This window comes from Diceros bicornis, chromosome 5 (assembly GCF_020826845.1).
Source record: "Diceros bicornis minor isolate mBicDic1 chromosome 5, mDicBic1.mat.cur, whole genome shotgun sequence".
In the NCBI taxonomy this organism is placed as follows: domain Eukaryota; kingdom Metazoa; phylum Chordata; class Mammalia; order Perissodactyla; family Rhinocerotidae; genus Diceros; species Diceros bicornis.
In genome coordinates, this window is record NC_080744.1 from 67,090,416 (window position 1) to 67,113,880 (window position 23,465).

Genomic DNA, 23,465 nt, shown 5'->3' on the forward strand with positions numbered 1-23,465 from the left:
GCTGTTCTCTCTAAGTGTTCCCCCTATCCCTGAATCCCCTGTGAATTCCCACCATTCCTTCAAGTCCCAGCTAAAGTATCTCCATTCCAGCCAGTCCCAATAACTGTGTGAAAATCTCAGTTTGGGGGCCTGCTACTTCCACAAGATCAGGGCTTCTAAAGCAAGGGCCACATGTGACTCGTCTCCATGCCCCCAGCTCCCATCTGGGGGCTGGCACAAAGCTTTGCCAGTGTGAGCTGAAGGTACGGCTCACAGCCAAGGGTGGGGGCTGCCTCCCTCCTGGTCAGCCCCGCCACTATCCTTTGACCGCCAGGCCTGCTGTGCGTCTACTCCGCTCCTCCTTTTTCCTCCTCCCCGCTCTGAGCGTGTCTTCAGAATCCACAGCCTGCCTCTTTGCGCCTAGAACCGCCCCCAGCTTCTGTCTCACTTCCTCTCGGGGGGCGGGCCCTGAGCGGGCACCTCCTCTTTCCGAACCCTCGAGAGACAGCCTTCTGGCGCACACGTCTCGTTCAGCTTCTCTTCCCGCCCTCCAAGATCAAAATCGAGAATCGAAACTGAGCTGGAGTCCATGCAGCAGGAGCCTGCACCCGCCAGATCTCCGGGGTCCCAGCAGGATCCCGCGCTGCCCCACACGCCCACCATGCCTCCCCCGGAGTCCCTCTCGGAAGACCACCAGCCCAGCCCCAGCCACTGCCCCACAGAGGTACTACTGGGTTTTGGGAGGTGGGGTTTAGGCTTTGTTGATTTGCTATGTTGGGGGGAGAGGTGGGAAGGGAGAGGGGAACTTGGCCAAGTACCTTAAAGAGTGACACAGAGGAAAGACCAGACTCTAGGGGTCCTGACCCTCTTGGCTGGCGTACGGGTAGCGGGGAGTAGAAGAGAGGATCGGGATGAGTTAGGGGAGCCTTTCTGGGCTGCGATTCTCCAGGAGCAGGGGGGCAAGATGCTGAGGGTCAGTGGCCCTCAGAACTGGACTCCCCCACGCACCCTGATGACTTGCCTGGTAGCGCTCGCCTCAGATGAAGGACCACAGGTGAGGGAGAATGGAGCTAGGAGCCGGCTTGCCCCCGCCTGAAGCCAGTGGCATGTCCCAGGTGTGGACAAAGTTAAATCCAAGTTCCCAGATCAGAAAGTGAAACTGTGGCCCAGAGGAGAGAGGTGTATCAGCTAAGCCCTCGCAGCTCCTGTGGTTTCTCCTCTGGGAAGTCTTCCGGATTCTTCTCTTGGAAAACCCTGCCCATCCAACCCCCATCCCCAAGGGAGTTTATTAGGGCCTCCTCCTGGAAGCTTTGCCTTAGTCTTCTGGACAGAACCCCCCAGCCTCCCGCTCCCAAAGGAACTCGCAGATCACTTGTTCTATGCTCTGCCAGGCCCTTTTGCTCCCCTTCATGAAAGCACAGTAAGTGCAGTAATTTGTATTATTTGCATAATTACAACTAGGAATAATATTACTTATCAATACTAGTTAGCGTTTATGAGCACCTCTCATGTGCCGGTCCTGTGTTAAGCACTTTTTTTTTTTTTACATTTTTTTACTGTGGTAAAATATCCATAACATAAAATTTACCATTTTAACCATTTCTCTGTGTACAATTCAGTGGCATTAAGTATATTCACAATGTTCTGAAACCATCACCGCCGTCTATTTCCAGAATTTTTTCATCACCCCAGAAACTCTGTACCGTTTATGGAATACCTTCTTATATTCTTCCCTCCCTCCAGCCCCTGGTAACCCCTAATCTACTTTCTGTTTCTGTGAATTTGCCTAGTCTAGGTATTTCATATCAGTGGGATCATGCAAGATGTGTCATTTTGTGTCTGCCTTATTGACTTAACCATACTGTCTAAGACTTGGCATGATGTCTTCAAGGTTCATCCATGGTGTAGCAGAATTTCCTTCCTCTTTAAGACTAGATAATATTCTGTTGTATGTGTAGACCACATTTTGTTTATCCATTCATTTGTTGATGAACACTTGGGTTGTTGCCACCTCTGTCTGTTATGAATAATGCTTCTATGAATATGGGTGTACAAGCACCTGTTTGGGTTCGTGTTTTTAGTTCTTTTGGGTATGTATCTAGGAGTGGAATTGCTGGGTCATGTGGTAGTCCTGTTTAACTTTTTAAGGTACCACCGAACTGTATTAAGCACTTTATATGAGTGCTTATGAGTATAAAGTTGATACTTAATGTATATCCTTTCTAAACTGAGTTCCTTGAGGGCAGGGATGTATCCCATATGTCCTTGTATCTCAGGGCTTGGTACTATGATGGGAAATAGATGCTCAATAAATTGTGGAGTGAGTAAATGGGGGATTGGGTTACTGAGAAGCCTGGGTTTTGCATCATCCAGTAACTGCCTGGAATGGAATATGAAGTCCCATTCCAGCCTCCAGCCTCCAGCCATAGCGGCGGGTGTCTCCTGGCTGGGACTCCTGGGACTTAAGTCCTCCCCTCCCTCTCTGCTCCCCCAGCAAGCCACGGAGGAGGAGTTCCAGTTCCTGCGCTGCCAGGGCTGCAAGGCCGAAGCCAAGTGCCCTAAGCTGCTGCCTTGTCTGCACACGCTGTGCTCAGGATGCCTGGAGGCGCCGGGCATGCAGTGCCCCATCTGCCAGGCGACCCAGCCCCCAGGCGCTGACGCGCGAGCCCTGGATAACGTCTTCTTCGAGAGTCTGCAGCGGCGCCTGTCGGTGTACCGGCAGATCGTGGACGCGCAGGCCGTTTGCACCCGCTGCAAAGAGCCGGCCGACTTCTGGTGCTTCGAGTGTGAGCAGCTCCTCTGCGCCAAGTGCTTCGAGGCGCACCAGTGGTTCCTCAAGCACGAGGCCCGACGCCTGGCAGAGCTCCGCAGCCAGTCGGTGCGCGAGTTCCTGGACGGCACGCGCAAGTCCAACAACATCTTCTGCTCCAACCCCAACCACCGCACCCCTACGCTGACTAGGTGAGAGGGCAGGCCCCGGGGTCGGGTGGCGCATCCTTGCAAGAGCCAGGTAGAGGGTGAGGGGAGCAGAGATCCGAAGAGTCACACAGCTGGGAGCGTGGGACAAGGAGCTTCAGGGTCTTGCAACTCAAAAGTGTGCTCCTCAGACCAGCAGCATCTGTGGTGATGACCACAATTTAAGCCATCCCACGCGAGTGGATAGTAAAAGTTTCCAATTTCCCTCTGTAATAAAGAATGCTGCAAAATCATCTTTGCATCCTTATCTAGTAATTTCTTTAGGATAAACTTTTAGAAATGCCGTTGCTGGGTGAAGGGGTATGGAAATTTTACATTTTGATACATGTTACCAAACTGCCCTTTAGAAAGTCTTAGGGTGGAATTTTTCATAAGTGCTGCCTTGGGGTCTCCGTGTAGCTGGATTCTAGGATGAGATGCAGGCAGTTACTTGCTGTCTGAAAAGTCAAAACCATTATCACTGTGCTATCTGGGATTGTTGGTATGAAAAAAAAATCAACTCTGGTTATTTTTATTAAACACAAGATTTTAATTCAATTTTTTGATAGATAATACATTTATATGATTCAAAAAGATGCAAACAAAATTTATAAAGAGAGAAGTCAGAGTCTCCAGTTCTCTGTCCCCTTCTGCCTAATTCCCACCACTTCTTCCTCCCCCCATCCACTTAACCATTGTTACTAGTTTTGAATGTTTCCAGAGTTTCTTTGTGAATAAATACACAGATGGGCGTATATAGTCTTATGAGGTCTTATTTTTCCCCCTTTTAGCCAAAAGGTAGCATATCTATGTGAACTTTTGATCTCCCCTGACCCCAATAGATTGCTTGTATAAGATTCTGTGTGTACTCATTCCGGGGGATCTGCTTGCAAAGTGCAAGTATTCTTGTGGTTGGGGACACACTTCGAGCTACATCACTGCCTGAGTGTGGCTTGCTTCCTGCTTGGAAATTTACCACCTGCACCACCAGAATGCACTTTACCCAGATTCCTCAACAGCATATATTATCATTTGAATCTGGTTTTCTTTGCATGTTGTTAAGGTTGAGGTTCAGTGGTTTTTCATGTGTTTATTGGCCATTATGTTTCTTCATTTGTGAATTGCCTATTTAAGTCCTTTGCCTATTTGTTTTTTTTTTTCCTTTTGAGGAATTAGTCTCTTTAATTATAATAGCCTGTTTTTCCCATGTTGACCTTTGTCATTTTGTTTAATATGAGGTATTGTGTTTAAGTTTTTAGTTTTATATAGTCAAATCCATCAATCTCTTCCTTTATGGTATCTGGCTTTGATCATCCTAGGAAAGATTGTTCCCATTCCAATGTAAAAAATATTTTCTTACACATATTCTAGTTTAATAATTTCATGGTTTTGTTTTTATAATTGTCTTTAATTCTTGTGGAATTTATTTTTATGCATGGTATAAGGAGGAATCCTCACTTTGCTTTTCTCTCCAAATGGAAAACCAGTTCTCTCAACAACTTTTATTGAATAATCCACTCTTGCCTTGATCTGAAATGCCCTTTTTATCATGTACTAAATGCACATGTAGTCATGGGTGTGTTTATAAATCTCTGTTCTGTGCCGCCAATGATCTGACTATTCCTACGCTAATCTTTACTGTGGTAAGGAAGTCTGTAGGTTTATATTTGATAGGGCAAGTTCCCATTCTTCTTCAAAAATAATTTTGCTTTTCTTTTGCTCTTATAATTTATGCAGTTTCACAATTTACATATTCATTGGGATTTTGATTGAAATCGCATTAAATCTGGGTTATATTTATATCTCTGGTTATATCTTTTGGGTTTTATAGGTTTATTCAGATGTCTTGAACTTTTAAATTAGAGTTAAACTTATAATATTTAATAATGTGAATGGAATATTTTTCCATTGTAATTTCTAACTGGTTATCATTAACATTCACTAATGCTCTTAATTTATGTATATTAATATATCTAGCCATCTTATTGAGCTCTTTTATTCTTATAAGTTTTTCAGTTGATTCTTTTGGGTTTTCTAGGTGAACAGTCATATCTGCAAATAATAGAACCTTTTTTCTTTCCAGCTTTTACACATTACCTCTTTGTAGCTTTGTTTCATTGGCCAGAACAATATTGAATAATGTGAAGAAGTGGTTAGAAAAGGCAACTCTATCTTGTTCCTTTCTTTCATGAGGAAGTTTCTTATCTTTTCTTGTTTAGTATGATGCTTATTATTGACTTCCTAAGGTAACTTAAAATCACATTAGGAAAGTTGCCTCCCATTTCTAGTTTACTGAGAGTTTTGTTGTTGCTGTTATGTTGTTTTATTTTTAGCTCAGGAATGGGTGTTGTTTTGGACTCTATGAAGGGGTCCTTTCACCTTTTAGTATGATGAGATATATCAATATGTTTCTTTATTTTTTAATTCCTGGGAAGAAAAATTCTATTTGGTCATGATATACTACTATTTTAATTCATAGTTAGATTCCATTTAGTACTATTTTATTTAAGCTATTATCTATATTTATACATGTGATCAATTTTTATGAATATATGTGATTTCTTTGTTAAGTTTTCTTATCCATTTTATACTAATCTCTTTCAATGAATTTGTAAGCTTTCCTTTTTTGAACATGATAATATATATAAATTGCTTAGCATAGTGCCTAGAACATAGTAAGTACTTAGTAAATGTTAAAATCTTACTATTATAATTTCTCTGCTCTAGAACAGTTTAAAGAACATAAGCAATTCAGACTTATAGAAGTTTCTTGAAAAACTATCTGGGACTGGTGCCATTTTTGGATAGTAGATTTTTTCCATGGTATTGGTCTGTTTTTGATCATTAGTCAGATTTTCTGGAAAATTTTCCAGTTCATTCTGAGTTATCTTTCATAATTTAAAAATCTCTATACCGGTAATTTTATTGCCTTTCTTATTTCTCATGTTGTATCTTTGTGGTTATTTTAGTGATCTTTTCAAAGCACTAGCTTTTGGTCTTTCCTTATATTGCTTACAGATATTAATATTTTCCTTTTTTCTAATTAATCTTTTTGTTTTTATCATCATTTTCTATCTTCTACATTTTTGTCATTATTCATCATCTAACTTCTGGAATTGAACATTTAATTCATTTATTTGCTATCCTTTTAATAAGCTCCTCTGAATATGACTTTGGGTGCATCCCATAACTTTAAGTAGTGTTCTCATACTCAGTCATTTCTCAAATATCTATAATTTCAGTCTTTTCTCTTTTGGAAAATTTTGTCTTTGACGGAAGAGTTTTGGAAGGAGTGTTTTCTAAAATTTTCAAGTGGTTTGTGATGTTTGGTTTCTATATTTGATGTTAATTTCTACATTATGATCAGTTGATATGTAAGAGTTCTATATCTGAGACAATATTGAGGTTTTCTTTGGGGTCTACCATAATCCTTGGACAGCATATTACTAGGATTTTAAAAAATGTGTATTCTTTGTAGAGTAGACACACACACACACACACACATATATCTCAATATATTTCCTCTTTCTACTCTTGTTTAGATTTTTAACAAACATATTAGAACATATGTGTGTATGTGTGTGTATCTCACCATCAAGAGTAGATTATAACTAGTCTTCCAGATAAGATTAAACCTTTAGCATACTTTTTCTTCTCTCCTTTTTCCCTACCCACACTCTAATTTAGTTGAAATAACATGAAATTTTGGTTCTAGATTATTACCAAATTTTTTATGCCTTTTCTATTCCAAGCATCCTTTCTTAACAGCTATTAAGTGTCAAAATCACATTATAACCCACTTGTTATCTATAATCTTGGATTTTAATTGGTTTCATTGCTCACGTAATTTTTTCTATAGCATATCTTCTCCTTTCTTGAGTTATTTAATGTGATTAATTTCCCACTTGGCTGGAATACTTGTTGTTGCTTTTCAGAAAGAGTTTACTTTCTGAAGACCTTAAATGTCTTAACTTGCATGTCTTTGGTTTGCTGTCACACATAAAGGAAAGCTTAGCTAGGTGTGAGAGTCTGAGGTCACAATCACAATTCTTTCATCTTGGGATATACAAACATTGCTTCATAAATTTCTGGCCTCCAGTGTTGCAGATGAGAAATTCAATTATTGTCTAATTATTTTTCCTTTGTGGGTAATCTGTTTTTGTTTGCTAAGGATTTTTATGTAAGTTTTTCTTTATTCTTGGAGAGAATTGATGAAGCTATATCTAAGTATAGGTCTTTTTTCTTTTTTTGGTAATCTTCCATGATGTTGTTGATCTGAAAATTCAAGTCTTTCTTCAACTCAAAGAAATTGTCTTCTGCTTTTTTATGAATTGATTTCCCTTTATTTGCTTATTTTTTCTTTTTACAACTATTGTTATATGGAGATTAGAATTCCAAATCCATCTATCTTTTTTCATTAATTCTGTTACTTTGCCTTTTTTCTTCCAGATTCTCAGAGTTTCTTGAATTGATTTTCTAATTGACCAACTTTTCTTTTTCTTTAGGAGACTCCTTTCTACTACTTACTGCCTATGTTGAGTTTTGTGGGTTTTTTTTTTCCTAGCAATCATTTTTTTTTTTTTTTTTTTTTGGTAAGGAAGACCAGCCCTGAGCTAACATCTGTTGCCAATCTTCCTCTTTTCACTGAGGAAGATTTGCCCTGGGCTAACATCCATGCCCATCTTCCTCTACTTTATATGGGACACTGCCACAGCATGGCTTGACAAGCGGTGTGTCGGTGCCCGCCGGGGATCCAAACCCAAGAACCCCGGGCCGCCGCAGCGGAGCGCGGGCACTTAACCGCTATGCCACTGGGCTGGCCCCAATCATGTTTTTTTAATTTCCAAGAAAGGTTAATGTTCTCAGGATGCTTTTTCTTGTCAGCCTGATGTTGTTTTTCGATGTAGTTTGTTCTTAAAGCTCTCTGAAAAACAAAGTTAGAATTTTTAGGTTTGTGTTTCCTAACTACCCTTTTTTCAGTGTGGGCCGAGAATTTGTTCGGTCCCCATTTTGGCTGCTGGTTCTCTTTATAGGTCCTTTGGTTCTGTGTTGTCTGCTGACGTGTAAATGTTGACATCCGGAGTGTAGCATTCTGGTAGCTGTTATCAGCCGGCAGCAATTGTGTAAACCACAGTTTACACCTCCCACGCCCGCAGTGAGGACAGGGCCTTTCCCCCAGATCCCCAGGTGGTGATAGCTTACAAGTAGTCCCACTTCTAATATGGGGGTCAGGGGTGGGTTTCTCCCCGGGTACAAAGGGCAAGGCTGGTCCAGCCAGCAAGAGGCTAGGATTCTGGTCCCTTAAGCATGGTGGATGGCTTCAGAAACCTGGCCATGTTGCTAAAAAATCATACATACACATTCAGTTCACATTGTTTCACAGTTTACTCGAAAAACTCCTTTTTTCTGTGCAAAACCTCGGTGTCGTAAATAACCCACAACTTTCTTCAGGTCGCAAGTCAGTAATAAACCACTCCATTCTTTGACATAGAGCTAATTTAGAGCTCACCCTGGGGAGCAGCACCAGAGGTGGCTTTGAACTTAGAACTCAGCCTGGGAGTGTCTGCCCTGGGGCCACTGGCATTTGATCACCAGGCCTGTGGAGTCCATTCTTTCAGCCCACCTTCCTACTGTGTGGCAGGCCCTCTGCTGGGTGCTAGGGTATAAATATGAACAGACATAGCCCTGCCCTTCCTTGAGGTCACAGTCTGGTGGCCACAACAACAGATGCGGAATTAACACTCAAGGCTGCAAAGTGCTTCGAGGAAGCCAGCTCACCGGCAGCCTGCTCACCCGCGTCACTCCGTGCTGAAGTGGCATCACACTGTCCCCTATGTTACATTTTCCCTGCCAGTATCCCCGTCTGGCACAGGGCTGACAATCCCGTGTGTGCTCAGTTGATTGTTTAAGAGAAGAAGGAATAAGGAAGGCAGTCACAAAGGCGAGTGATCTCCAGAAAGACCACTTGCCCAGCCTGCATTGACTGGGGAAAGCAGCTTCCAAGAGGGTGTCACACTTAGCCTGGCATGTAGGGAAGGAGAAGTGGCCTGGGGGGAGGGCAGGTGCAAAGGCAGAGGCACTAGCAGGTCTGCTGCATTTCAGAAACTGCAAGTAAAAGGTGTGCATGAGGGCAGGGGCTGGAAGGGTGAGCCGGGGTCAGACATGGGGGGCCTGGAGGAGTTAGAACTCTGTCCTACAATTTCCAGGACATAGAAGGTTCTCAGCTTTCTCCTTTTTCATGCAGTTTACTTTTATTTTACCAGTGAATATCCTGTAGAACTCAGTGTAAATGGACCCTGTGAGGGGCACTGTTGGAAACCCACTGATGAGTGTTAAGGCAGAGAGTGGGATGATCAGATCATCCATCAACGTGGTGCTTTGAAGCGGCAAGTTTGGGAGCAGGGAGACTAGCATTTGTTTCTTTGGCTTCATGCTTATTTATATTTCACCCCATTCCGTAAAGGGTTTGAGGAGATTTACCACCATACTGTTGGGTATATGCACCCAACAGAAACTGAAGCAAAGAATCTGAACCAGGGAAAAGGGAACTCCGTTGGGAGACTGAGGCTATGGTGCAGGTGGGGGTGAGGCCTGCAAGAAGGCAGAGATGGAGGGGTAGGGAGAAGGCCGGGGTCTCACATTGCCGGGGCCTGCCTGACCTGGAGGCCTGCCTTCCCATCATGTGTGCTCGGGAGCGCTGGGGAGTGCCTTCCAACCGGGAGGAATATGGGTCTAGGACTGCAGGTGAAGCTGAGACCCATGGTCTGGGTGTCAGATCTCAAAGCCTGGCTGGATGGGGTGAGGGGATTAATCCACGGCCATCAAAGCTTATAGCCAGAAAGAGCTTGAATTATAGTTGAGTGGAGAAAACAAAAGACCTATTAATCAAGTTTGAGAGGTGTGATGAGATCATGAACTGAGAAAAGAGTTCCCAAGACCAAAAGTTGGAATGATTGGAAACAGGTGAGGGAGAGGCACTCTGGACAGCCCAGGGGAGGGGTCGTGGCAGAGGCAGACATCATGCAGTGGCAGAACTGGTGGCAAGGAAGGGAAGGGCTGCTGGCTAAATGGAAATGGAAAAGACAGGTCCTGATCGGCCCGCTTACGGCTGGGCTGGCAGGAGGAAAGCCAGATGCCAAGGGTGCAGACTCTAAGGAGCCCCCTTACCCTCATGAACCGAGTGAGCCCTCCTGAGAGTTTGCAGCCTAGGTGTCTGGCTGCCCTGCCTGGTGACCTCTGTAAAGTTATCAGTAAATTGCGTCTTATCGGGGATTGAGATATTACTGGGATTGAATGCTGGCTGTGAGGAGCGCCACATGGGCAGAAGAAACGCTGCTGCCGGGAGTTAGGGCACAAATGACCCGTTTTCAAGTTTTTCTATGAACTCACCCAGGGAACTTGGTTTCAGAGCCAGGAGCAACTGCTTTTCCTTTCCTGGGGGGACCTCGAAGGTAGATTTGGTTGAATAATATGTGGGTAAAAGGGATTTCCCCTGCCCCTGGTGTCCTGTGTTTTGGAGAAAGAAGCAAGGAATTGGAGTGACCCAAGCCAAGATCAGGGTTAGGGTTGGTGTCCCTGTCTCAATTCTCCTGAATCCCCATCTCTGAGTTTTCCAGCTTAAGGAGTGGGCTTTGCTGCTCAGGGGTAGAGGCTGCAGACATTTTAGAAGAAGTTTTAACAATAAGACTTGAAATTAATACCCTTTTGTCTTGATTACTAACTCATAGAATTAAACTCCTGGAACCACATCTGACCGTCTGTACATCCAGCCATTGAACAACCATTGATTGAGCATTTATTTCATACCGGCATTGATCGCTGTTGCCAGGCGAATAAGGATTCCTGACTCTGAAGTCTGAATCTATGGAGGGTTTCTGTCTATGGATAAGTTGTGAGTGTGCACAGCCCTGTGTTCCACGGCAGGGACTCATAGGTATCAGAAGACATGTTCAGATAAAGTGCTGTGACCGTTTTAAGGAGGGAAAAGTTGTGTTTAATTGGGAGGATCAGGGAAACCTTGATGAAAGAGTCGACATTTGAGCTGTACCTCGAAGAGGTTTGTCTGTATGAGTTGCAACTAAAACAAACGTATAAATTAGTAACAAATTTTTAGTTAATGGCTTAAGCCAAAAATGGATGAATGGCTTGTATAAGTGAATAAGTGTGGTAGGCTTCTGACCTGACCCGATTATATATTCAAATTGTGTGACCAGAACCTGCTTTCTCTGTATTTCTTGTGACCTGGCTTTCCTCCAAGTCAGCTCCGTTACAGAAGGATTTCTCCCTCTCGGTTGCCAGATGATTGCAACAGCTCCATTACACACCCTCATCCTCAGATCCAGCAGGAGAGAGCAAGAATCTCTTCCCGGAATTCTAAGCCAAGCCTGAGCGTGTATCTGATTGGGTCAGGAGCCTGTCTCTGATTGGATCAGGCTCCTCTCCGTGAGAGGGTCGCTGAGGCTGCTGGGGATTACTCAGATTGATTTAGGCCTCAGACACGGGCTCCCCCAAAGCTCATGGGCTGAGAACAGGGAGTGTGTGTCTCCCTAAAGGGAAAATCCAATTCCGTGTGGTACAAAAAGAAAGAGGAGTGTGTCCTTAATACATCTTAGAAAAATGTCCGGCAGCCACTGCAAGTGAAAGCAAAGCAGAGTCCAGGTGTGTGGACTGCAGTGGAGCAGAAACCAAAGTGCCTGGGACAGGTCTGAAGCCAGCCTCAAGTGAAGCTCCCATCCCCTTGGGACCTGGGCAGGCCCTTTCCAGTAGGAAGCTTTCTCTCCTCTAATATGGTCAGAGAATGGGCTGTTCTGGGTGGATTCTACCTCTTGTTAACACAATAGAGAACTTTTCTGTCTTTTGAGATGTTTTTCCTGTGCTCTTATCTTAATTCCCACACCCGTCTGTAAGATTATTGAGGAAGAAAGAACTGTTCCCATTGTATAAATGAGACGAGAGGCCAGAGCGTTAATGGGAGCTAACCCCCAAATAGGAGATCTTGTCTGAGCCAGGGCCAGAACAGGATGCAGGGTTTCCTGACTGCAGCCTGCACACCTTTCCTGGTACTGCTGGCCTCTACCTTCAGACAGTCCTCAACTAACAACCGGCTGAGTTGCAAAAAAGGATTCTGCAAGTTGCTTGTTTAGAACTGGAGTGTGTTTTCCCTTAGAATTAGATTATTAAAAGAAAGCATGCAATTTACACAATGTTAAACTTAATTTTCCTTGACTTTAACAGAAGAAAAAGTACTCAAGTAAAATTGGACTTGCTAAACTTCAAAGACATATTTCTTCATCCTAAAATATTTCCTAAAAGATCTCTCTAAGATAAAGCAAAAAAATTGCTAAGACATTAAGGGGTTGGAGTCCTTATAGTTTGTTTTTAAGGAAATGCTGTCCATTTTAGACAGTAGTAACTGAGTCTCTGCTAAGAAAGATCAGGATGGTCCACTCCCGTCTCTCTGGTCTTGGTTCTGTGTCGCAGTGGCTCTAATGCACAGCAAGGTCCTTTAACATCACTTTTCACCAATTCTATTTTTTTTTTTTTTGGTGAGGAAGATCGACCCTGAGCTAACATCTGCCAATCCTCCTCCTTTTGCTGAGGAAGACTGGCCCTGGGCTAACATCCATGCCCATCTTCCTCTATTTTACATGGGACGCCGCCACAGCATGGCTTGCCAAGTGGTGCGTCGGTGCACCCGGGATCCGAACCAGCGAACCCTGGGCCGCTGCAGCGGAGCTCGCACTTAACTGCTTGCACCACCGGGACGGCCCCACTTCTCACCAATTCTTTATTTTGATTTGGCTCTTAATTGGATGGATGTTGTCAATAAGCAGTATTTTTCAAGAAGGACTTCTGTGTTCTGAATTCCTAGAGTCTCTTGATGTTGAGAGTGTCTGTTGGTTGCTCTTATCTTGGCTGACTATAATCAACCTGGGTCACAGGCTTTTCTCAGAATTTTGTGGGCCCTGCTGCGTTGTCTTCCAGCATCGAATGTTCACGGGGAGAACTGTGAGGCCAAATTTATTTGCCTTTTTTGTCTTGATGCCTAAAGATATTTTTCATTCTTGAAGTTTATTAATTTGACTAAGCTGTCTTGGTGTTGAGCATTTTGTATCAAATTATTCTGGAACCTGGCATACTCCTTCAATCTAAAAATTCTGATTACTTCTATGAAATTTTCTTACATGACTCCTCCTCTTTCTTGGTCTTCCTTTTTATTTTCCTCTTCTTACTCTATTACCATTAGTATTACCAATTTTTAATTTATTATTTTTAGGTTTTTTCAGATTAGTGATCTTAACAGTATTACTATAATTTGAGGGGAACTTGTTTATTTAATGACTATTGAATGAGATTTGACAATCAGAACCACAGTGTACGTTCAAAGCTACATAAAATCATTTTATACACATTTTTATAAAAGTGCTTGAGAATATCAAAATTGTTATGTCACATAAGGATTACTGCCTGTTTTCTATGTCACCAGATTCTATTAACATTGAATGATTAACTTTAGTCGTTGAATTTTGTAACAAATTCCTGCTTTGGCATATTTTGCAATTTGGATTTGTTCTGACAAAGCTGTTAGAGTTGGTGAGGTATTTGGAGATTGGTGTGACTAAATAGAAGAGCTGCCTGTTTATTCCATATGTTATTTAACTAAGATAGTGTTTATTGTTACCTTAATCATCAAATATTGTTTTTCTTATTCATGGCTTTAACTGATTGATTGTTTTAGCCGTTTCCATCTCTTCTGCCATTTCATTTACTGAAATTAGATCGGACTTAAATAGCTTGATAATCACTGCACTTATCTATGTGATAAACTGTCTTACTGGCTTGCAACATTTACTGGCGTGTAGATTCATATTGTGTTAATGTTCACTAATATTCAGTGTGATATAATTGTAGTGCATTATTATAAAACTCAATGGATTTCCCCAAGTGATCCACTTTGTTCCAAAAATTGAATCTCCTTCATTAATGTATAACTTAGGTGATGCTTTAGAAATGTCTTGCACTTGATGCTATTCCGACTGCGGGGCATCATTGCAATCACCTCGGCATATGATGATAATCACAGTTTAGAAATGCCATGTTGGTGGCACTGGAAAGGGTTAACAGGAGAGACCAGAGGCAGGGAGGCCTGTTAGGGGGTAGTGCCAAAGGAGGTATAAAAAGCCGTAACTGGGGCAAGAACAAAGGCAGCAGCGATGGGAACTGAGGTGAGAGGTTTGGGAACTAGGATGCTACCTTAATCACCCTCACATCCTAGTCTGTGCAGACACTTGGTTACTCAGTAATTTTTTTTAAAGTAAATGAAGGTAGAGTCAACAAAACTTAATGATGGGTGACTGTTGAAGCAGTAGAGGAGGAGGAGGAACTTGGAATTCCCCGTGGGCTCTGGCTTGAGTGGTCATTGAATGGTGGTGCTGTTCACCGCCGTAAAGAGGGCAGGAGGGGCAGGGGCTCCACGCAGCAGCGCACCTGTTACTCACTGAGTGAGGGGTGTGGCCCAACAGAACACTGGGCACCAGGGATGTGCCAGCCCTGTGTCTTGGGAGCAGAGACCTGCATAGAAAAGAGTGGGACAGGAAAAGCACAGACTTTCTCTTCCTCATTCTTGGGTGTGGGGCCAGCAGAAGACAATAGTATGAAACAGACAAGGCATCCTCTTCTCCCCTTTCCTTGCTGCTTCTCTTAACTTCTACTATCTTCCTCTGTGAGACCTCAGATTCTCCCATCTCTGCCACCACCGTCTCAACCAATGAATAGTTGGAGGATGGAAGGTCAATAGGAGTAATGCTGTCACTCTCTTTAAGTATCCCAGGCTCTACAATTCTCCATCTCTTCTCCTGGCTTCCAAAATCTTGTTTTCTCATCTGTGTCACCCAGAAGATAGCAAGAAACCAGTCTGATTAAATGTTTTCACACTACTGTGTAAATGACTGACGGGTCTCTTTAATTGCTCTCTAGCTAATTATTTGAATTTTCAAAGGAGGTTGCTCCTCTTGTTACTCTACCAAAGTGAAAGCTCCCAGTTGCCCTTGTGGGGGTGGGGATGATGGAGGGCAGTTTTTCAGTTGCCGTCAGGCGAGCCAGGCCCTGCACTGGAGTCCTGCTCTGAGGCCAGCTCTCCATGGGTCCTATTGATACAGGATTTTTGCTTCCTACTTTCTGAGCTACCCTGTTTCCTAGAACAGCATAAGTGGCATGCTGTTCTGGTCCTAGCGGGAGGTGTGGCTGGACTGGGGTGGCCTGTCCATACTGGGAAGGGGACATCCAGAGACCACGCTCAGTGGTGATGTTTCCTTACAGCCTGAGGCTGAGAGGTTCCCCCCTCCAGCAGCCGGGCTATCAGCTGCCATGTGTACATGTGTAGTTAATGTCCCCTCTTCTTTCACAGCTCCAGAATGTCCAGTGTGTACCTGGCACTGTGTGGGTCACTTCACATACACCAGCCCATCTTCATCCTTGCAACAGTCTGTGAGAGAAGCATCCTATCTCCATTTTATAGATGGGCGATTAAGACTCAAAGAAAGTAACTTACTCAAAGCCTCATAGCTGGGAATTGGAAGAGCTCAGATTCAGGCCTAAGTCTGTTCACCTAGTTTAGACATAGGCAGCTTTAGGATGGGGAGATTGAGAACCCAGGAAACATGTTGGGGCTTCTATTAAAATATTAACAAGGTAGTCAATTCACTGAGCAGTCATAAAGCGATAAGTGAAACAATACACCTCAGGAAAGAAGAGAAAGAACTTTGTTGTAATTCCTAGATGGGATTTTTTTTTTTTTTTTTGTGAGGAAGATCAGTCCTGAGCTGACATCCATGCTAATCCTCCTCTTTTTGCTGAGGAAGACCGGATCTGAGCTAACATCTATTGCTAATCCTCCTCCTTTTCTTTTCTTCCCCAAAGCCCCAGCAGATAGTTGTATGTCATAGCTGCACATCCTTCTAGTTGCTGTATGTGGGACACGGCCTCAGCATGGCCGGAGAAGCGGTGCATCCGTGCGTGCCTGGGATCCGAACCTGGGCTGCCAGTAGCGGAGTGCGCCCACTTAACCGCTAAGCCACGGGGCCGGCCCTGGGATGTGTTTTGAGGGTTCCCCATTGCTTCCTGTTTAAAGTCCAAACTCCTTTTCTTAGAATTGATTATGGAAACTTTTGGAAAATCTAAATAGGTGAAAGGGGGGAAGGAGAAAGACAAAGAGGTAACTACCAGCAATATAGACTTTTCCTTTCCTTCCTGCTCTCTTTAACCATCCAAAGTGAAATGAACAACACAATGTTCTGTAGCGAGCTTTTCTTATAACAGGAGGTTGTGAATGTCTTTCCAAAAAATGTATTGTTTTGAGTTTTTAGGCAGTCGCATCTTTTGATTGTATTTTCTTCCATTTTTTCAGTGGTTATAGGTCTTTACTATCATGAGAGTAAATAGTCAACTATAGCATCTTCATGGAGCCATTTTCCACGTTTAACTGTGATCCATTGGAAATGTATCTTGGTGTGTTGTATGAAGCAAAGCTCTGACTTGATTTTTTCCCCCCCGGTAGCCAGTTTTCCTGATTCCAATTGTTGAAAACCCCTTTAATGTCCATTAGTTTGGCATGCATTCCTCATTATATAAAATATTACATTCTTAGAGATGCCAGAGCCTGTTTCAAGACTATCTGGTCTGTTTGCTGATCTTTCTCTTGACTCAGATTCGGACCACACTTTTAGTAATGGTAGTTCTATAATGTGTTGTCTGGCAGAGAAAATCTCCTTCCTTACACTGATTTTTCAAAAATTTCTTAGCTATTTGATCTGTTTATTTCATCATGTGAAATTTAGAATCAGTTAAGTTTCAAAATCTCATTCGTAATTTGATTAAAATTGCTTTAAACCTTTACATTAACTCGAAGAGAATATTATAGTATTTAGTCTCTCTCATTGGGACCTTGATACACTTTTTCTGTTTTTTAGATTTTTCTCTATCTCTCAGTGGGTTTTTGTCGTTTTCTCCATGTAAGTCCTACATATTTTTCGTTAGGATCATGTCTAGGTTTGTTTTGTTTTGTTTTCTGTTTGGTTTCTTTTTAGCATTTTTTAAATTGCTGTTGTGAATAAGAGCATGGAATTATTTTTCCATATTTTCTTTTCATTTGCTTTGCTGAGATAGAATTAAGCTATTTTCTTCGGTTAATTCTAGTGTAATCCAGCCACTTTGCTGAGCAATTTCTTGTTAATTCTGTGGTATTTTAGTTCATTCTTTTGAATATTCTAGGAACAAATAACTGTGATTTTGCTTTCTGGAGCTACAACTCTCTATGTCTGTGTTAAGTCTGGCTTCTTGTCATGGAGCTCCTTGTGGGCAGGTTCCCACCTCACCTCTGCATCCCCAAAAGTGCCAAGAACACAGTACGTGCTCAATAAGTGTCCTTTGAGTGAGAGTGAAGGGATCCTAGGCCAAGGAGGTCATTCCTGGTCCTGAGTGGCAGCCTCTCGATGGGTCACTCTGATTCAGAGTGCCCCTCAGTCTTATCAGAAGGCTGACGGCTTTCAGACCCAGGGGGTCTGATTCAGTCCAACAAACTCACAGAGAGCTGCTGCCACTTGTCCACTTCCGTCCAGAGTGGGGGTGGTGACCGGTTTCCCTAGGGAGACCCCATTTGGGGCAGAGGGGGTTTAGGAATAGGACCCAGCAGAGACTGGTCAGCCCAGAAGTCTAGCTCTCCCTCTAGCCAGGCTGCCCTCGGTGTGTCCCTCCCAGGCATGGAGTACTCTCTCTGAGGACGGGAAGCCAGTTTCAGACTCAGCCCCTCTCCCGGGGGTCCAAAGCAGGGAAAACAACACCTGGTTCTAGTTCTCCCCCCTTTATTTCTACACCCTGTATAGTTGCCCACATTTATTAGTATTCTGTTCTTTAATTTAAGAAATAGGTAATACATTCACCAGGTTCAAACATGAAAGCATCCTAAAAGGCATACAGTGAAATGTCTCGCTCCACCTCTGTCTCGCCCCATCCCATAACTACTTTCATTAATTTCTGCATCCTTCTAAGAGTTCTTTATTCAAACACAATCAAATATGAATATATTCTTATTTTTCTCCATTTTACACAAAAGGTAGCATCCTATACATCCGCACCTTGATTTTTTTTTTACTTAAAATATACATCATTATAATACAAATATTAAACACTTATTATACAATACATTAATATAATACAAATATTAAACACTAGTTATATGCTAGTCACTGTTCTAAACTTTATATATTTAAACTTATTAAATCCTTCTAATACTCCTATTATTGTCCCCATTTGGCTGTGGAGATTTTGCCATATGAAGAGCTTCCTCAGTTTTTTTGCAGCTGCATAGTACTCCATTGTATGGGTGCATCATCATTTATGTAATTCATTGCCTAGTGATGAACACTTAGGTTGTTTCTGTTCTTTGCTATTTTGGACTGTGTTGCATTGTATGGATGTTATTTTGTAAGTGTGGAGCTAGAGCTGCAGAATAGTTACCTAGAAGGGGGATTGCTGGGTCGAAGGGTAAATACATTTGTAATTTTGATGGATATTGCCAAATTGCCCTCTGTAGAGTTATTAGTTCTTTTCATAATTGCTTAGCATTTCTCATTAATAGCGTCATGGGTGAGCACTAATATTTCAGTCAATTATAATTATCATAGTCTTTGTTAAGAATGTTTTTATATAGGAATTCTCTCATTTGATCCCCTACAGCACTCCCATATGAGGTGGGAATTATCCCTGTTTTCCAGATAAGAAAACTGAGGTGTCAAGAGGTTCAGTGACCTGCCAAGGGCACAGAGCTGAGGTCAGATCCACATCTGCCCACCTCTTTTCTCTGCTTCAGCTGCCCCGTACCTCAGTCACTGGCCCTACCTCTGGGTAATGGGTCTCTGTTTCTTAGATCAGATTTCCCGTGGCTGGAGTTGCTGAATGCTCTGACTGGTGGCAACCCCCATTCCCCTTTCCCACACGCTGGGCTCTCCAGGAAACCTCTGCTAGCCTGGAATAAGTCTCCTGTGTTTGATCAGGAGGATCAAGCCCTGGGACCTTACCACCTTGGGTGACTTAGGAAGGTTGAGAGCCAGCAAAGCTGAGGACCAGTACCTGGTGCCGTGATTTTGGAATCAGGTTGGCCATAACCTCTCTGTTGACAGTTTTCAGGACAAGTTGATCTCAATAATTGAGCCAAAGTGGCCCCAGCTAAGATCCTTTCTCCTGGCCTCAGGTGGGCTGACTTATTATTATCATTGCTGATGAGAGTAAATTACAGCAATACTTCTGGGGAAGGAACTAAATGTTTTTCCTTGTAATATTTGAAGAGGCAGCATTGCAGTGGTTAGAGCATGGAGTCTGAGCCAAACTGGGTTTTTATATTGGTTTCCTATTGCTACTCCAACAAATTACCACAAATTTAGGGGCTTAAAACGATACACATATATTATTGTGTAGCTCTGGAGGTCAGAAGTCTGAAATGGGTCTCACTGAGATAAAACCAAGGTGTCAGCAGGGCTGTGTTCCTTCTGGAGGCTCTTGGGGAGAATCCCTTTTCTTGCCTTTTCCAGCTTCTAGAGGCCTCCATCAGTCCTTGGTTCATGACCCGCTTCCATCTTCAAAGCCCACAGGATAGCATCACTCTGACCTCTGCTTCCATCATCACGTCTCCCTTCTCCCACTCTCTTCCTGTTTTTTTTATAAGGACAGTTGTGATTTCATTGGGTCCACCCAGATAATCCAGGATAATCTCCCCATCTCAAGATCCTTGGTTTAATCATACCTGCCAAGTCCTTTTGCCATGTAAGGTACCATATTCGCAGGTTCTGGGAATTAGTACATGGCTGGGGGCCATTATTCTGCCTACTACAGTTTGCATCTGGACTCTACCACGTACTAATTGTGTGACCTTGGACAAGTTATTGTACCTCTTGTTCAGTTTCCCCATCCTTAAAATGGAGATAATAACAATACGTACTCCGTAGGATTATTAGTGGGATTAAATGAGTTCATATTTGTCAAATGCTTATAATAGTGTCTGACACATAGTAACTGCTATGGAAGTGTCTGCTAGCTAAAACATATTGAATAAATAAAAATATTAAAATAAAAATATACACACTCTTTGATCTAGCAATCCTATTATTTGTAATCTATTTCATAGAGACAAAAGCATCCATGCATTAGGCTAAATAAAGCTTTGTCCATATTGGCAAAAAGAAAAACAAGAATCACTGGAATGTCCATTAACAGGAGAATGACTGAATCCCTTGTGGTCCATCTGGAATATAATGGAGCTATTAAAGAGAATACATTAGATCTATACTCACAGACCTAGAGAAAGTTAGAGGAGGAAGTTACAAAGTAACGGTATGGCATGATCTCATCTTTTTTAAGAACAATCAACTCCCCAAAATTGTTGTAGATGTTTGAGGCAGTTATTTAACTTCTGAATGTCTGTTTCTTTATCTGTCAAATGAGGATAACAATAATTCTCCCCTAACAGGCTCTAGCAGGGATTAAATGAGATGAAATGTATCAAGTTGTTAGAATCCTGCAAGCAGCTGCAGTCTGGATACTATTTGTGTTAAGGTGGTTTGAGTGGAGAGAGGTGTGGAAGGATGCACCCAGGATGCTCACCTGGATACCTTGGCTGGAGTTGGGCAGAGGAAATTCAGAACTGGTGGGAAGAGATGATTAACTTTCTTTTTAGGTATCTTTGCATTGTTTCACAGAGGCTAGCTCTTGTTACTTTAATAACTTTTATGTATTCTAATGTTTTATTGGTAGTTTGGATACTATTACCATAACCACAAACACTGAATGGGGAAAAGCACGAAACTAGAAACATACCATGATTCAAAGTTTTGTCATTTTTGAAGAGGAATTTAATAACAAAAATTTCAAGGGAAAAAAAGCAAGAGAGCCCTAAATCAGGCCGGCCTTGTGTGTCCACAGCATCTACTGCCGAGGCTGCTCCAAGCCGCTGTGCTGCTCGTGCGCGCTGCTGGATAGCGGCCACAGCAAGCTCAAGTGCGACATCAGCACGGAGATCAAGCAGCGCCAGGACGAGCTGGACGCCATGACCCAAGCGCTGCAGGAGCAGGACCGCGCTTTTGATGCGGCGCAGGCGCAGATGAGCTCGGCCGTCAGCCAGCTGGGCCGCGTGCGCGCCGAAACCGAGGAGCTGATCCGCACGCGCGTGCGCCAGGTAGTAGCGCACGTGCGGGAGCAGGAGCGCGAGCTGTTGGAGGCGGTGAACGAGCGGTACCGGCGCGACTACGAAGAGATAGCGGGCCAGCTGAGCCGCCTGGATGCAGTGCTGCAGCGCATCCGCATGGGCGGCGCGCTCGTGCAGAGGATGAAGCGCTATGCCTCGGACCAGGAGGTGCTGGACATGCACGGCTTCCTGAGCGAGGCGCTCGGCCGTCTGCGCCAGGAGGAGCCCCAGAGCCTGCAGGCCGCCGTGCGCACCGACAGCTTCGACGAATTCAAGGTGCGCCTGCAGGACCTCATCTCTTGCATCACCCAGGGGACAGGTAAGCACCCAAGACACCCTCATGGCTGGCTTGTTTACCATTTAAAGGCTTGTGACTTGCTTGCTGCTCCCTGGGGTAGGCGGGACAGAAAAGATCATCTCCATGTGACAGAAAAGAAACTGTGGGGTTTTTAAGTTTCTTGAATTTGATCACATCGGAGGTTTCAGGGCACAAGATAAAGCAGAGAGGATGCCCCGACATGGAGCTGCAGCCCCCCACAGGGGTCACGTTTTATTAATTTAGAAGACGCTATGGGTTAGCTGTGATTTTGTGACCCTGGGGGAGTTAAGAAACTACAAAGCTGAGAGCCGGTATCGTTTTAGCCCCGGAGGGACCAGCCACTTCAGGAAGTTCTCTTAAGCCACCTGGTCCAGCAACAGAGAAGTCAGCTGGAACATGAGGTTAGGGCGGAAGGGGGCTGAGAAAACCCCCTGGAGTGGTTAAGTGCTTACCTAAAACCAGGCTGTGGCTCAGGGGAGGAGATCATTTGGCTCCAGGATGGCCTGCCATCTGGACCAGCTGCCAACCTTTGTGGGTCCTGCCTGGTATTGGGAAGTGGGGAGACAGCAGACCAGTTCCTGACCTCGAGTTGTCCAATCCAGCTGGAGACAAGATGGGGCACATCACTAGCTGGAGAATGAAACAGCGCTTGGCTCTGCAGTCCAAATCCAGGAGTTGTAGCAGCTCTGTATGTATGAGCTGGAGACATCAGGGGGCTTTCAAGAGATATGGGGAGGGGTGTGCACAAGAGGGCCTGCAGGGCTAGGAGGCTTTAATGGCTCTTGGATGAAATCTCTAGGCTGGAATCTGAGCTCTGAACAGCTGGTATGAGGATGCCTTTACTGGGAAAGGGGAGAGAGGCTACAGAATGTGAAGGTTCCCCGGGCAGGTGACAGTGATGGAGGGCTCACTCACTCCTGCTCTTGGGCTGATGGACGTGAGCTCATAGAAGTATACATAGTTCTAGAATGGCCGTGGAGTTGTGCCTTAGCCACCTACATATTGAATGTTACCCGGTATACAGGAAATGACCCCACAGAGTCTAAACAGCTTGCCTTGGGTGTTGTAACTTGGCAATGGCAGAGAAGGGAGTTATTTTATTCTGAAGCATGAGAGATTTAGATTTAATAAAAACAGGAAGAGTATCATAGAGCTCTCACTGGATGCAGAGCAGTCAGTGAGCAATGATGCCTTTAGGATTGTCCACGCTTGCCTTGGTGGTGGCCCAGAGATGGAGAGAGGGGCATTTGGGGTTTGAAGCCAAAGGCAAGTGCTCTCTGATTCCACCCCTCTCTCCCTCTGGCTGGGTTCATGCCCATTGCAGTCTAGGAGCTTTCCATCCAACTGCCAGCCCCTCAAGGAACCTGTCCCAGTGCTGTGAGAGGCCCTGGAGAATGAGTCTCCCAGAAAAGCAACAGGGATGTTCCCTCTGTCACTGTCCCAAGCCAGGGTGCCTCTCACCAGGGTTGGGCCTGACCTGCCTGTGACCTTCTCTGTGTTCTCCAGATGCAGCTGTACCCAAGAGAACCAGCCCAGAGGCTGCCAGCACTCGCAGCGACCCTTCTGACGTTGACCTGGTGAGATGGGTTTGAGGTCTGAAGGGGAGGCGGTACAGTCCAGCGGGTCAGCAGGTTGAAAGTTGCCTGTGTCAGGAAGGAAACTGAGTCTTGCTGTCTCTGTGTCTCCAGGCAGTAGAGGAGGGAGAGCGCCTGAGAGGGACAGCCAGTGGCTGGACTGGAGCTTTCAGTGGGAGGGAGTAAGGGAAGGATTGGCTGGCTGGCTCTGAGCTCCTAAATGCCGAAGTAGCTTTTGATGGGTTCAGGGCTTTAGACCCCGGGGTGGACAGGAAGTGAAGGAGGTGGTCACTGGTAGGTGGCACTGATAGATGTGGCAAATGACTGTCCCCCCCACCCCACCCTAGATGTGAGCCTTTCCTGGGGTCAACATGTGGACCTTACCCTCTTCTCCCCCCACTCATGG

At 44.2% G+C, this 23,465-nt stretch overlaps 1 protein-coding gene across 6 annotated transcripts in view; it reads left to right on the plus strand.

Moving 5' to 3' along the window:
- Positions 1–460: 460 nt before the first annotated feature.
- The window catches only part of PML (PML nuclear body scaffold), a 45,131-nt gene continuing 22,126 nt past the window's right edge, over positions 461–23,465 (plus strand). For 3 of the 6 annotated variants that reach the window (XM_058542049.1, XM_058542048.1, XM_058542050.1), the window contains exons 1-4: positions 461–703; positions 2,474–2,940; positions 20,905–21,485; positions 22,992–23,062. In XM_058542049.1, the coding sequence (XP_058398032.1) occupies positions 569–703; positions 2,474–2,940; positions 20,905–21,485; positions 22,992–23,062 (1,254 nt within the window). In that variant the 5' untranslated portion in view covers positions 461–568. The remainder of the gene's footprint in view (positions 704–2,473; positions 2,941–20,904; positions 21,486–22,991; positions 23,063–23,465) is intronic. The other 3 variants (XM_058542052.1, XM_058542053.1, XM_058542051.1) reach the window with 2 other exon arrangements.